General features: G+C 60.3%; 1 protein-coding gene across 1 annotated transcript in view; it reads right to left on the minus strand.

Moving 5' to 3' along the window:
• KCNB1 (potassium voltage-gated channel subfamily B member 1) overlaps positions 1-10,019 on the minus strand; it is a 152,480-nt gene extending 142,461 nt beyond the window's left edge. Inside the window, exon 1 of the mRNA XM_029070771.2 lies at positions 9,440-10,019. Coding sequence (XP_028926604.1) covers positions 9,440-10,006 — 567 coding nt within the window. The 5' untranslated portion in view covers positions 10,007-10,019. The remainder of the gene's footprint in view (positions 1-9,439) is intronic.
• Between the last annotated feature and the right edge of the window lie 2,760 nt (positions 10,020-12,779).

The following is a 12,779-nucleotide window of genomic DNA, read 5'->3' on the forward strand; positions in this document are numbered from 1 at the left end:
GCTTTGAAGGTGATTGGTTTTGGAAAATCCCCCCTCGCCCGGAAACAAGAGCAGAAGTTCCCAGATTCCTAAAGCTTTTTCTGATCCATCTGGAAATCTGTAATTGATTTAGAGAGGGAGAGGGAGGGAGGCTCCAATCTCTTCAGGTTGCCGCTCGTAGCCGAACTTGTCGCAGGCTAGTGGGAGTGGTGGAGGTTGGGAGAGGGAGGTGAGGGTAAAAGAGGGGTGGGGGGGGGGGGGACCAGGAGAAGGAAGGATGAAGTTTTTTGGTTCAGATGTGAAGCACCACGGTCTAACGGAAAGAAGACGGGCCTGGGAGTCAGAGGGCCTGAGTTCGAATTCCATCTCCATCGGTAGCTGTGTGACCTTGGACGAGTCACTTAACTTCTCTGTGCCTCAGTTTCCTTAGGTGCAAAATGGGGATTCAGAACATGTTCTTCCGACTACTTGGGTATGAGCTTCACGTGGGACGGGGACTAATTCTGTAGCTACTCCAGCTCTTAGAACAGTCCTTGACGTATAGTAAGCGCTTAAAAAAATCATAATCAAATGTAGCTTCGGGATCATCTGTGGATTTCACACATTCCAGCTCCCCCTGCCTTCTAGAATCTTGGATAACCGAGAGTTAATAACGGACCCTAGACCTGTCAGGAATTTCATGGTCAAGGCTGTCCAGCTCCCAAGCTGATGACCTTGAAGGTATCAGGGGGCTAGACCGGGTGAGTTTGGGAAATTTCCAGTGGATTTCACGGAAGCGGCACAGCCTAGCGGAAAGCGCATAGGCCCCGGAGTCCGAGGAGCTGGGTTTTAATCCCGACTCCACCACTTGCCCGCTGTGTGACTTTGGGTAAATCACTTCACTTTTGCGTCTCCATTTCCTCATCTGGGAAATGGGGATTCAATCCTTCTCCCTCCCTCCCTCTTAGGCTGTAAGCCCCATGTGGGACTTACATGTCCAACTTGATTAGCTTGAATCTACCCCAGCGCTCAGTACAGTGCCCGCACATAGCAGGTGCTTAACAAACACCATAAAAAAAAAAAATCACGCGGGCCTTCAACTCCCAGCAATCGCTCAGTCAATCAACGAGCTTTCCTTCACACCTCCGGGCCCGGATTCCTGTCCAGTTCTAGGTTCTCTGGGAAGCGCCAGAGAAGAGCTAGATCCCTTTCCTACTCTCCAGACGCTTACACTGTAGCGGGAGCCAGGCCTGCCGCATGGCTTGAGAAATGGACCCGTTCAGAAGCAGGGCGGGAGGAAGAAACTCGAGGTAACAAACAACAGAACCATCCATGTATAGCCGGGTAAATTACGAGGTACTGCTAACAGGCCCGGGGAGGGTTTGGAGCTCTGGATTGAGGAGCAGCTAACTGGCGGGTTAGGGAGGGTTGGGGGAGGGCTTCATGGACGAAAAGGTCTGCAGGAGAGGAGAGACCCGAATTGGTCCGGGGAGGTTAGGGAGAATGGCATCAGTTAGTAAGACTACCTCCCCTCTTGACCGTAAGATCGTTGCGAAAGGGGAACGTGTCTACCGACTCCGTTGCATCCTACTCTCCCCAGCACTTAGGACAGTGCTCTGCACACAGTAAGTGCTCAATGAATACGATCGATCGATCGACGGATTGACTGTACTGATGCTGACTGGGGAAATCCTGCCGTTGACCTGGTGGGCGGGACCGGCGGAAGCCCCAGGAGCCCCCCCGGCGGGAGTCTCTGATCGTCTTTTCAGGAAGGGGCCGAGGGAAATTTGGGAAAGGGTGGCCTTCTCTCCGGTAGGTAGGTGGAGGGGTCAAGGAGGAGAGAGAGAGAAACCCCCTGGAACTGCCCTGAAGGATTTCCGTTTGCAAAAAGCACCACAGCCCGGGGACCAGGAAATGGCACCCCCCTCGCGCTTTTTGGGGGGTATTTATTAGGCACTTTTACTTTGTGTCAAACACTGTTCGAGAAGCTGGGGTAGGTACAAGTTAGGTCAGACACAGTCCCCGTTCCACACGGGCCTCACGGCCTAGGTAGGAGGGAGAACAGGTAACCCCTATTTAAGCCGAGGAGAAACTGAGCCACGGAGAAAATGAAGTGACTTTCTCAGGTGGAGGAGCCGGGATTAGAAACCCAAGTCCTTCGGACACCCGGGCCTGCGCTCTCTCCACTGGGCCACGCTGCTTCTCGGCTGTTGTGTAGAGGAGAACTGAGGCGGGGGAGGCCGAGATAGGGCAAGGAAATGGACTTGAAGCAACTGGCCAGCCATGCTCTACCCTTACCCCCCCAAGGCCAGCTGGGCCAGGTGGGTAGAGGGTGACAGAGGGTGCTGGAGAGACAAAGGGAGGGATGAAGGAAGGATCAGAGGGAGAGAGGGTGGGAAGGAGAAAGGAAAGGGCATAGATAAGCCAGGCATAAGCTAATAATAATAACATTTGCTTATATTTGTTGGGTATCCGTTGGCGTTTACGCCCTTCTAAGCACCGGAGCTCTTTATGGGCAGGAATGCGTCTACTGTTAAGCTATACTCTGCCGAGTGCTCGGTACAGTGCTTTACACACGGTAAGCGCTCAATAAATGTGACTGAACAAATAAGCATGAATGAATGAATGAACGAACGAATGGGGTAGATACAAGATAATCAGGTTGGACTCAGTTCCTGTCCCACACAGGGCTCACCCTTTTATTTCCCACATTACAGATGAGGGAGCCGAGGCCCAGAGAAGTGCGGCGACTTGCCCGAGGTCGCACGGCAGACGTGCGGTGGAGCCGGGATTAGAACCCACGTCCTCTGACTCCCAGGCCCGTGCTCTTAAAATGCCATCGTCCAGTGCAGCACCCCACCCCGCTCAGTCCACCCCGGGGGCGAGGGCGCGGGTCAGATCGGGGCTAGGTATCGGGCTCCAAAATAACTCAGGAAGACCCCTCGTTCTCTCTCCCTCCCTGGGACACGGAGAAAAGGAACCTGGAACGGAACAGCACCGATCAAGACCAAAGGCGACGTTATTGGAAAGGTGGAAAGAGGAATCCAGCCCAGGAAAAGGAAAGGAGGAATTTTCGCTAGCTGAGGAAAGGCTCTTCCAAAGAGTTCTAAAGGCAGCCAGGGGCCCCACGGGGAGAGAGAGGTGAGAGAACAGACTGAAATCGATACCATATTTTGGCCTCCCTGACGTGGCCCCGGTTGGAAATGCCCTTCAGGAGAAAGATGAATTGAGAGATTCAGAATGGCAGCCCGAAGACCTCCCCGCCTGGGAGAGAAAGCACGGTTGATCAGGTCACATGGGGCGGGCTGTGGAAAAGAAAGCCGGGCATTCCAAGTTGGGATGCTTTAATGGCCCAATTATCCATCTGGATGAGAATAACTCCAACACCTCCCCCCAGGGAGGATATTTCAAAGGAAGCAGAGCCTCCAGAAGCTGTTCATCTCCCGACAGCCAGAGGGTATTCTGGACTCCGGCCTGTAAAAAAGCTGCGATGACTAATCACAGTCTGGTCAGGGGGCGAGGTTTCTGACCCTCTTGACCAGAACGCCCTAGGGTCCAGGCCCAGGACCCGGCCCGGCGGCCCGGGTGGACGACGGAGTCAAGCCAAGGCCACAGCTAGGCTAGTGCGTCTTTCCCGGTCGGGGTCACGACAGCAGGGTTGGGTAGATCTTCGAGCCAGAGTCCCCGTTGCTTGAGAGGAGCTGGTCTTGCCCAAGGTCACGGCGGCAGCTTTCGGGCTCGATTTACGAACCAGTCCGTCAGTCAGTCGTATTTACTGGACGCGTTTACCGTGTGCAGAGCACCGGACTAAGCGCTTGGGAGAGTAGGAATGCAACAGTAGAGCGGAGACATTCCCCGCCCGCAACGAGCCTACCGTCTAGAGGGGGAGAATGTTCCTACTGGTTGAGAAGATGAGAGAGAGAACTCCTAGAGGGTCTAAAGGACGTCAAGAGCAGCTTCAGAGAGCCGCCTCCGGGAGAGGCGATTTCTGAAGAGGACCGTGACTGTCACTGGGCTGGAGAGGGAAGGAAAACCACTGTTCTCTACACGTGAGCTCCATCCCGTGTAGCCCATGTAGAAGGAAGGGCGGAAAGGGCCAAGGGGGTTAAATAGGGAGGGAGCCGACAGAAGGTCACAGGCGTGTGCGGGCGCACACGCTCACACGCACACGCACGCACTCATACGATGGTCAGGAAGATTGGATGAGAACCACACAAAGAAGCAGATGTGGGAACTAAAAGGATAATCACAGGAACAGAAGGGAAATACCGAATAAAATTACAGTGAATGTTTCAAATAGCAACAAAAGGATCTGCACATATATTCACAGCAGACAGGAGATAAACGAGAAAATTGATCCATTAAAAGAGACAGTGGGAATTAGCGACAAGTGATAAGGAAATAGAAGGTTTGTTAAACGGGTTTTTTTTTTCCGTTGCTGATATTTTACCAGGAAGGAGAGAACGATCTGACTGTAAACAGCAATTGCGCCATACAGAAAACTGGGGGGAGGGGGTCCGACTAGACCGCTCCCCCACCCCCCCACCCCCCCGCCCCCGCCCTACAGTGTCGATGGGGCTCCCGGGGAGGACGGTAAGTCACTGAAAGGGACCCAGGTAAGAGAGCTCCTCGAGTTCTGAAGGGAAATGAGAACAAGGCAATTAGCGAAGCATCAGAAGCTATTTTTAGGGCTCCTCTGATAACAGGTCAAATACCTAGAGGATACGAGGTGACTGAAAATTAGCAAACACAACATCATTATCTCAGAGATGACGTCCATCAGATACAGCCTGGTGAGTAATTACGGCTAGGCTCGGTTTCACGGTTGTTGAGAAAACAGTACAAATGTAAGGCAATACCTTGAAAAGCGTCATTTGATCAGGCCCTGCCAACTGGGATTCAAGAGGGCAGGATTATTTCATTTCATTCTCGTAGTCCATCGAAGGACGATACCGTCGGGCAAGGCAGGTTATATAATGGGGTTTTTTTTTTAAGATCCTTGACTAAGCCTCGCCATCGGTCAATACAGGAACTCATCAGAGGGGCAGTAGGGATCTCGTGGAAACGGCCTAGTTGTGGCGCGTGAATCTGAGGGTCTGACTCCTAGTCCCGGATCGGCCACTGGCCCACGAGAACTTTTCAAAATCACAGTCGAAACACAGTTCAGAAAGCAAAAGGAATTAGGAAAAAAAGACTGGTGTTCCAGATCTTTCAACAGCAAGAATTTCTGAAGAGTTACATGACAATATCGAGAAGCAGTATGGCCCAGTGGGCGAGCGTGGACCCGGGAGTCACAGGATCTGGGTTCTATTCTCAGCTCTGCCAACTGCTTGCTGTGCGACCCCGGGGCCAGTCGTTAACTTCTCTGGGCCTCGGTTTCCTCCACTGTAAGCTGGGGATTAAACGGCGGTTCTCCCTCCTACTTGGACTCTGTCCGTCCTAATTAACTGGTACCTACCCCACCACTTAGAGCGGGGTTTGACACACGGTAAGCGCTTTACCCATCCCGTAAAAATAAATAAAACAAATAAGAAAAATTGACTGCAGAGGCCGGTCTCCCAACCGGAGAGAACAAAGAGAGAACGCGGACCGGCACGAACCCTGCCCGACCACCTAAAAATCCAAACTCCTGGGTAGGTAGGTGGGAGGAGGGGAAAGAAGGTCAAGGAGGGAGCCGGGAGCCTCGGGCCTTCACCCCGACGGTGCCGATCCTGGGGGGGATCGCTTTACTATTCCGAGGCGGTTTCCCCATTTTTAAAGTCGGAGAGAAATACCCATCCACCACAGGGGTGCGGGGAGGATAAAATGAGATCGCAAACACTCTGGAGGTTAAAGTGCCCCGTGGGAGCTACGATTCACCGGAGAAGATGATTTTAAAGGACCAGCAGTAGAGGCAGTCGCGCTGACGGGGAGTCCACTCGGTGCGGTGCACCCAGGCAGGCCGAGAGGTGGCAGAGAGAGGGAAGAGAGTCGGCGGTGAAAGCTCCTCGCACAATATCAGCGAGAGAGCAGACGAACCTCTCGGCGACGGCATCTCCGGATCCCAGTGGAGGCATTTTTGCCCCGGTGGCCTGGCTCTGGGGCTACTCCCCCCGTCCCCGATCTCAGTGGGCTCGATTAGAACGCCGCCAGCTTTCTTAACGGAGGGGAGAAAGTTGATGTAAACCTAAGCAGGCTCTTGAACTTCTTCGCTAGACAATATTCTCTCTACTAGCCTCGCTCCCTCCTCGAGGCCTTTTTGAGCATCCCGCTGCTCGGCCGGGCGGGGGGGGGGGGGGGGTAGGTGGCGGTTCCGTGTGTCCGGCGGCGATCCCGCGTGCCCACCTGGGCCGGGCCGGGGAAGAAGAAGGGGCAAACTGGGGGCGGCAGGTTGGGCTCCGCTGCCTCAGACGCCTGCTTCCTTTCGTTCGATTCATTCGCCGGTATTTATCGAGCGCTTGCTGTGTGCACAGCGCCGTACTAAGCGCTTCCTGTTCTCATGGCATCCATCAGTCAATCAATTGATTATACTAATTGAGCACCTGCTGGGTGCAGAACACATCCTTGGGGGAGTACAATATAACAGACCCGTCCCCTGCCCCCCGGGAGCTCGCAGTCTAGGAGGGAGGAGACAACCATTCAGGCCCTCCAAATATTTTTTATAGTATCTGTTACGCGCTCACTATGCGTCGAACACCGTTCGAACCACCGGGGTAGTTACAGGTTTATTAGGTTGGGCACAGTCCCTGCCCCACGTGGGGCTTACCGTCTTAGAAGGGAGAACAGGAGGACTGAAGCCCAGAGACCTGAAGTGACTCGCTCAAGGCCACACGGCAGACAAGCGGCAGAGCCAGGCTGAGAACCCAAGTCCTCTGACTCCCAGGCCTGGGCTCTTTCCACTAGACCTCGCCGCTTCTCGTCCGCCCCATCCGCCACCTTCTCAGAGCACCTCTGACAAACCGGCAACGGGATGAAGGAACGACCGACAAGCGTCGGTTCTCTGACTCGGTCCCCTAGGGTTCAGGATTCCACTAGGTGAAAGCGGGAAAGCCAAGTCGAGCAGACAGGTCAGTAAAGAGGCGAAATAACTCCAGCCTTCACTGCATCTCCCCAGAGCAGGCCGGGGGCTCTGCCTCACCTCCGACGCCCTGAAAAATCTGGTCCCCCGTCTCCGGGGAGGGTGGCCCCGGCGACGAGAATTTCCTCAGAAAGGAAAACCGACGCGCGACCCCCTTCTACGTACGAATCGTCAAAGGCGTCTGTCTGGCCGGCGCGACCCCCGTTCCTCTACCGTAACGTATCATCAACGTCCATCGCCTCTGATGGACTCTGATTCAGTGCCACAGACGGTGGAGCCTAAAGCCCGGGCTCCGGGGTTTCTCCGTGATGCCGAAATCTCCTCATCCATTATTAACAGATTCGGGCCCGCGTCTCCCGCGCCGTTGGAAATGAAAAGGCTTTTCTACGGCCCGGCCTGTCCCTCCGAGAGGGACGGCTCGTTCCTCGACACGTCGACCTTCCCGACGGGATCCGCCGCTTCCCCTTGGTTTTCCCTCGGGCGCTTCCCCTTGGTTTTCCCTCGGGCGTCGCTCCGGAGTCTGAGCTAAGTACTGAGAGTTGCCCCCAGGGAAGGTGGCTACCAAGCCCTTTCCCTTCCCTCCGCCGTCCACTGGCTGAAAGCAAGGAAAGGAAAAAGGGGCCGCTGGGAATAGGGGGCTGGATCCCCAAGGGCGGAGACTGGGAGTCCAGGGAGCCTGAAATCTGACGGTCCTCCTGAAACCCCAAGGCACCATCCTCCTGGAGGGGGTTCGGCAGGAATACTCGGTTGAACGTGTGCCTGGGGACAGTGGTTCTGACAAACCTACGTAACGACCCGGAAAAGGAAGGAGAGCTCTAGATCTCCATCGGGAATGCCACAAGAGAGGTCGCCCTCACTCGGATAAGGCGCCACCCCCCCCCCCCCCCCCCCCCCCGCCGCCGTGGCCCGCGACAAAGACCCTTCGCGTCCAGCGGCTCGGACGCCAAACCGCCCAGCCGCGCCGACGAGCCGGAAGCAGACGCAGGCTCACCCGACCCCATCCCCAGCCCCACGAGGTTCCTCCCCGACCCGTCTCCGGGAAGCGGGAGAGGAGTGGACGGCCCGCGAGAGCGGATCAGTCGGAGCCCGGGAGTTCCCCCTCGGCCCACGTACGGACCTCGAAAGGTCAGGGTCGGCCTAACGAGACCAAGCCAGTAACGCGAAGCAACGCGTCCTCCCGTCTCTTGGATACGAACGCCCCCCCCCCCCCCCCCCCCCGGCTTGCTCCCGACTGTCGGGGCCACTCCCCGGACCAGGAAATTCAAACGGGCACCGGGGGAGGGGGGGACGGGGACCGAGGGGAGCAACCAGCCTAGGGAGAGCCAGCCTTCCGTGTGAGGCGACACGAGCCAACCGGCTTCTCCCGCGCAGGGAAGCAGCCAGCTTCCCTCCACCCACCCGTCTCCCCCATCCCCACTGGGGGACCGGCCGTGGGAGCGGGGATACGTGAGCCCCGACTCGACTCCCGAGGATCCGGGCCCTCCCACGTGGGAGGGGGCGGCGACGAGCCGGGCGCGCCGGGACCAGCCCGAGAGCCCGGGCTCGGGAGTCAGAGGTCGTGGGTTCTAACCCCGGCTCCGCCCCCCCCCCCCCCCCCCGTCCTCTGGGCGACTCGGGCAAGCCGCTTAACCTCTCGGGGCCTCAGTTGCCTCATCCGTAAAATGGGATCGAGACAGGGAGCCCCGCGCGGGACATCCCGGTGGCCTTCCATCCATCCCAGCGCTTAGCAGCACGGCGCGTGGCGCGAAGTAAGCGCTCGGAAAACGCCACGATCGGAATCGGTCTCCCCATCGCTCTCCCCTCCCCGCGCTCTCCTTCGCTCCAGACCGGAAGCCCGTCACGGGCAGGGGGCCCCCCGGCCGACTCCGCCGCCTCGGACCCTTCCCGGCGCCTCGTAAGGAGGACGGCGGAGTCCGCTCGGCCCCCGCTCGACCGTGGCGGGCGCCGGGGTAATAATGACAGTAATAATAATCGATAATGATAACAACGTTGGTATTTGTCACGCGCTTACCATGTGCCGAGCACTGTTCCGAGCGCCGGGGTAGACCCAGGGGAATCAGGTTGTCCCACGTGGGGCTCACGGCCTTCATCCCCATTTTCCAGACGAGGGAACCGAGGCCCAGAGAAGTGAAGCGACTCGCCCACGGTCACCCAGCCGACAAGTGGCCGAGCAGGGATTCGAACTCACGAGCCCTGACTCCAAAGCCCGTGCTCTTTCCGCCGAGCCACGCCGGGGCAGACACGAGGACGTCGGGCCGCGGGCCTCGCGGTCCCCACCCCGAGGGTCACGGAGAAGCGGGGCGACCCGCCCCGGGCCGCGCGGCCGCCGAGCGGCGGGGCCGGGGTCGGGACCCGCGGCCTCCGACCCCCGGGCCCGGCCCCCCGCCCCCCCCGCCGCCCGGCCCCCCCCGGACGAGGGCCCACCTTGGCGGCCACGGAAGAGTTGGGCTTCTCCAGGAGGTCCCACAGCTTCTTCCTCTTCTCCGCGCAGCAGGCGTCGTCGAACTCCTCCCCCTCCCGCTCCCGCAGGGTCTCGGCCTCCCGCTTCAGCTCTTCGTTCATCTGCTCCTTCTTCTGGTGGTACCTCGCCTGGCAGCAGGACTCCAGGTAGATCTCGTCGACGCCCCAGTACTCCAGCTCCTGGCTGAAAGACAGGGCGCACATCTCCTCCATCATGTGCAGCTTGCCCGTGCGGTAGAAGTTGAGGATGGACGTGAAGGCCCCGGGGTGGCGGTCGAAGAAGTACTCGTTGTCGTCCAGGTCGTAGTCGTCGCAGACGTCCATCAGGGCGTCGTGGGCGTTGCAGTCCCGGAGCTTGCCCAGCCGCGTGCGGGGCAGGCGGTCCAGGGTCCTCCAGAGCACCTCGTGGGCCAGCCCCCCGACGTTCAGCTTGACCCTCCGGGAGCGGGCCTTGCTCCGGATGATGTCCGCGGGGTCCGGCGGCAGGGAGGCGGCGGAGCGGGAGCCGTGCTCGCTCATCCCCGACGGCATCGCCGGCGTCGCCCCCGCCGCCCCTCCCCGCCCCCGGCCCCCTCCCCGCGAATCGGGAATCCGGCCCCGACGGGGGGGAGGGGGGCAGGGAGAGCCGCGGCCGGCCCCCCCCCTCCCGGGGAGGGGGAGGGGGGGAAGAGGAGAGGAGGGCTCGTCTCCTTCAGCGACGGCTCGGGCCCCTTCTCTTCTCGGCGGGGGTCTCCTTCACCTCCATCCCGACGGCTGCAAGACAGACAGGGCGAGCGCGGGGTCAGCGGCCCCCGTCGGAGGCCCCCCCGCCCCCGCCCCCGCCCCGGGCGAGGCGGGACCGGCCGTCCAGGCCCCGGCCTCCTCGGGGGGGCGGGGGGCCGGAGGCGCTCTCCCCGGGGCCCGGTGCTGAAGCCCCGGCCCGGCCCGGCCCGGCCCGGCCCGGCCCCTTCCTTCTTGCCCCTTCCCTTCCCTTCCCTTCCCTTCCCTTCCCTTCCCTTCCCTTCCCTTCCCTCTTCCTTTCCTTTCCTTTCCTTTCCTTTCCTTTCCTTTCCTTTCCTTTCCTTTCCTTTCCTTTCCTTTCCTTTCCTTTCCTTCCCTTCCTTTCCTTTCCTTTCCTTTCCTTTCCTTCCCTTCCTTCCTGCCCCCCGGGCGGCGTGGCCGGGGGGGGAGGGAGCGCGGGCTCGGGAGTCGGAGGTCGCGGGCGCCAAGCCCGGCTCCCGCCGCCCCATCGGCTCAGCGGCCGGGTGACTCGGCGTCTCCGTGCCTCGGTCGCCTCCTCCGGAAAAAGAGGATGCGGGGGCCGGCGGCCCCGCGTGGCACGACGGCATCGCCTGGGATCCACCCCGGCGCTCGGGACGGCGGTGGGCCCACCGAAAGCGCTCGCCACGTACCGTCACTGGCATCGGCGGCGGCGGCGACGCAGCGAGAGGGGAGAAGGAGAGTCGGGAAGGGAGACCCTTTGGGCGAGACGCGGTGTTAGGGGGCGAACGGTGAAGCCTCGGAGAGGGCTTGCGTCCCGGGAGGGGGAGAGCGCTCTTCCTCCCCCCCGCCCCGCCTCCGGGGCTGGTCCGCTTAGCACGGTGCTCCGCACACAGTCAGCGCCCGAGAAATACGATCGAGTGAACGAACGAACGAACGAATGGACACCGCCAGGGGGGTTTTTTTACCGGGAGGGGGGCGGCAGCCCTCTGCAGAAGGGGCGCGTGCCACTCTCCGCCCCCTCCCCTGCTCGGAGGAGGAGGAGGAGGAGGGGGAGGAGGAGGGGGGGGGGAGGCCCCCCGGCCCGGCCTCTGCCTCTGGAGGCTGGGCAGCCCCTCTGCCCCCCGGGGACCCCCGGCCCGCGGAGTGACCCCAGCATCGGCCCCAGAAGGTCCCGGGGTCAGAGGGGCAGGTCCCGCCCCCAGCCCGGGGCTCCCGAGGCCGGGAAGAAGGGAAGAAGCGCGGGATGGCCCCCGGAAAACGACCCTCCTCTCGTCTCCTCGACCCCCTTCCCTTCCCTTCCCGCCCTCCCTCCCTCCCTCCTTCCCACCTCTCCTTTTCCTCCCTCCTTCCCTTTCTCCCTCCATTCTCTCTCTCCCTCCCTCCCTCCTTTCCTTCCTTTCTCCTTCCATCCCACCTGTCATTTTCCTCCCTCCTTTTCTCTCTCCCTCCCTCCCTTCCTTCTTTCCTTCCTTTCTCCTTCCATCCCACCTGTCCTTTTCCTCCCTCCCTTTCTCCCTCCCTTCTTTCCCTCCCTTCTCTCCCTCCCTCCCTTCCCTCTTTCCTTCCCACCTGTCATTTTCCTCCCTCCCTTTCTCCCTCCATTCTCTCTCTCCCTTCTTTCCTTCCTCCATCCCACCTCTCCTTTACCTCCCTTTCTCCGTCCATTCTCTTCCTCCCTTCTCTCCCTCCCTCCCTCCCTTTCTTTTTTCCTTCCTTTCTCCTTCCATCCCACCTGTCCTTTTCCTCCCTCCCTTTCTCCCATCGTCTCCCTCCCTCCCTCCCTCCCTTCCTTCTCTCCTTCTTTCCTTCCTTTCTCCTTCCATCCCACCTGTCCTTTTCCTCCCTTCCTTTCTCCCTCCATTCTCTCTCCTCCCTCCCACCCTTCCTTCTTTCCTCCCTCCCTCCCTCCCTCCCTCTACCCCTTCCTTTTCTCCCTCCTTCTCCCTTCCTTCCATTCTTCCTCCTTCCTTCCTTCCTTCCTTCCTTGCTTCCTTCCTTCCCTCCCTCCCCGCCTCCCTCCCTCCCTTCCCCCTCCTCACTGCTCTCTCCGCTCTCTCTCCGCTCTCTCTCCTCTCTCCGTCTGCGCCTCCGTCTCTCTCTGCCCTCCCTCCTACCGATGCTTTTTATAACTCCCAAACTCCGCTCTTTCCGGAGCGGGGCTCGGAGGGAGCGGGCCGGATTTTCGGGGACGTTCACCCCTCTCCCCGCCCCCCTTCCCCCCCGCTCCCGTCTCCGCCACGCACTGGAAAAATCCGGGGAGCTGCCGCCGGCGGCTGCTGCTGCGGCTGCGGGGACCCCGCCCCTCCTCCCCTGGGGGGGTGGGGGGGTGTGTGTGGCGGGGAGGGGGGGGTTCCCCTGGGTTTCCTTCGCCCTGCAGGTGGACCCGGGGTCACCCTCCGGCTCCCGGAGCTGGCGCCAGGTCGATCCGCGGGGCCGGTCCCGGGGCGGGGGGGTGAACTCGGGCAGGGCGAGGATGCTCCCGCGCCGCCTCCTCCGGGACGCCCTCCCTCCCTCCCTCCCTCGCTCCCTCCCTCCATCCCTCCCTACCTCGTCGGCAGCTTGCAGGAGACAGAGCCCGGTCATAGCCCCGGCCGGCCCCCGC

The sequence above is a fragment of the Ornithorhynchus anatinus genome, chromosome 8 (genome assembly GCF_004115215.2).
Source record: "Ornithorhynchus anatinus isolate Pmale09 chromosome 8, mOrnAna1.pri.v4, whole genome shotgun sequence".
NCBI lineage: Eukaryota > Metazoa > Chordata > Mammalia > Monotremata > Ornithorhynchidae > Ornithorhynchus > Ornithorhynchus anatinus.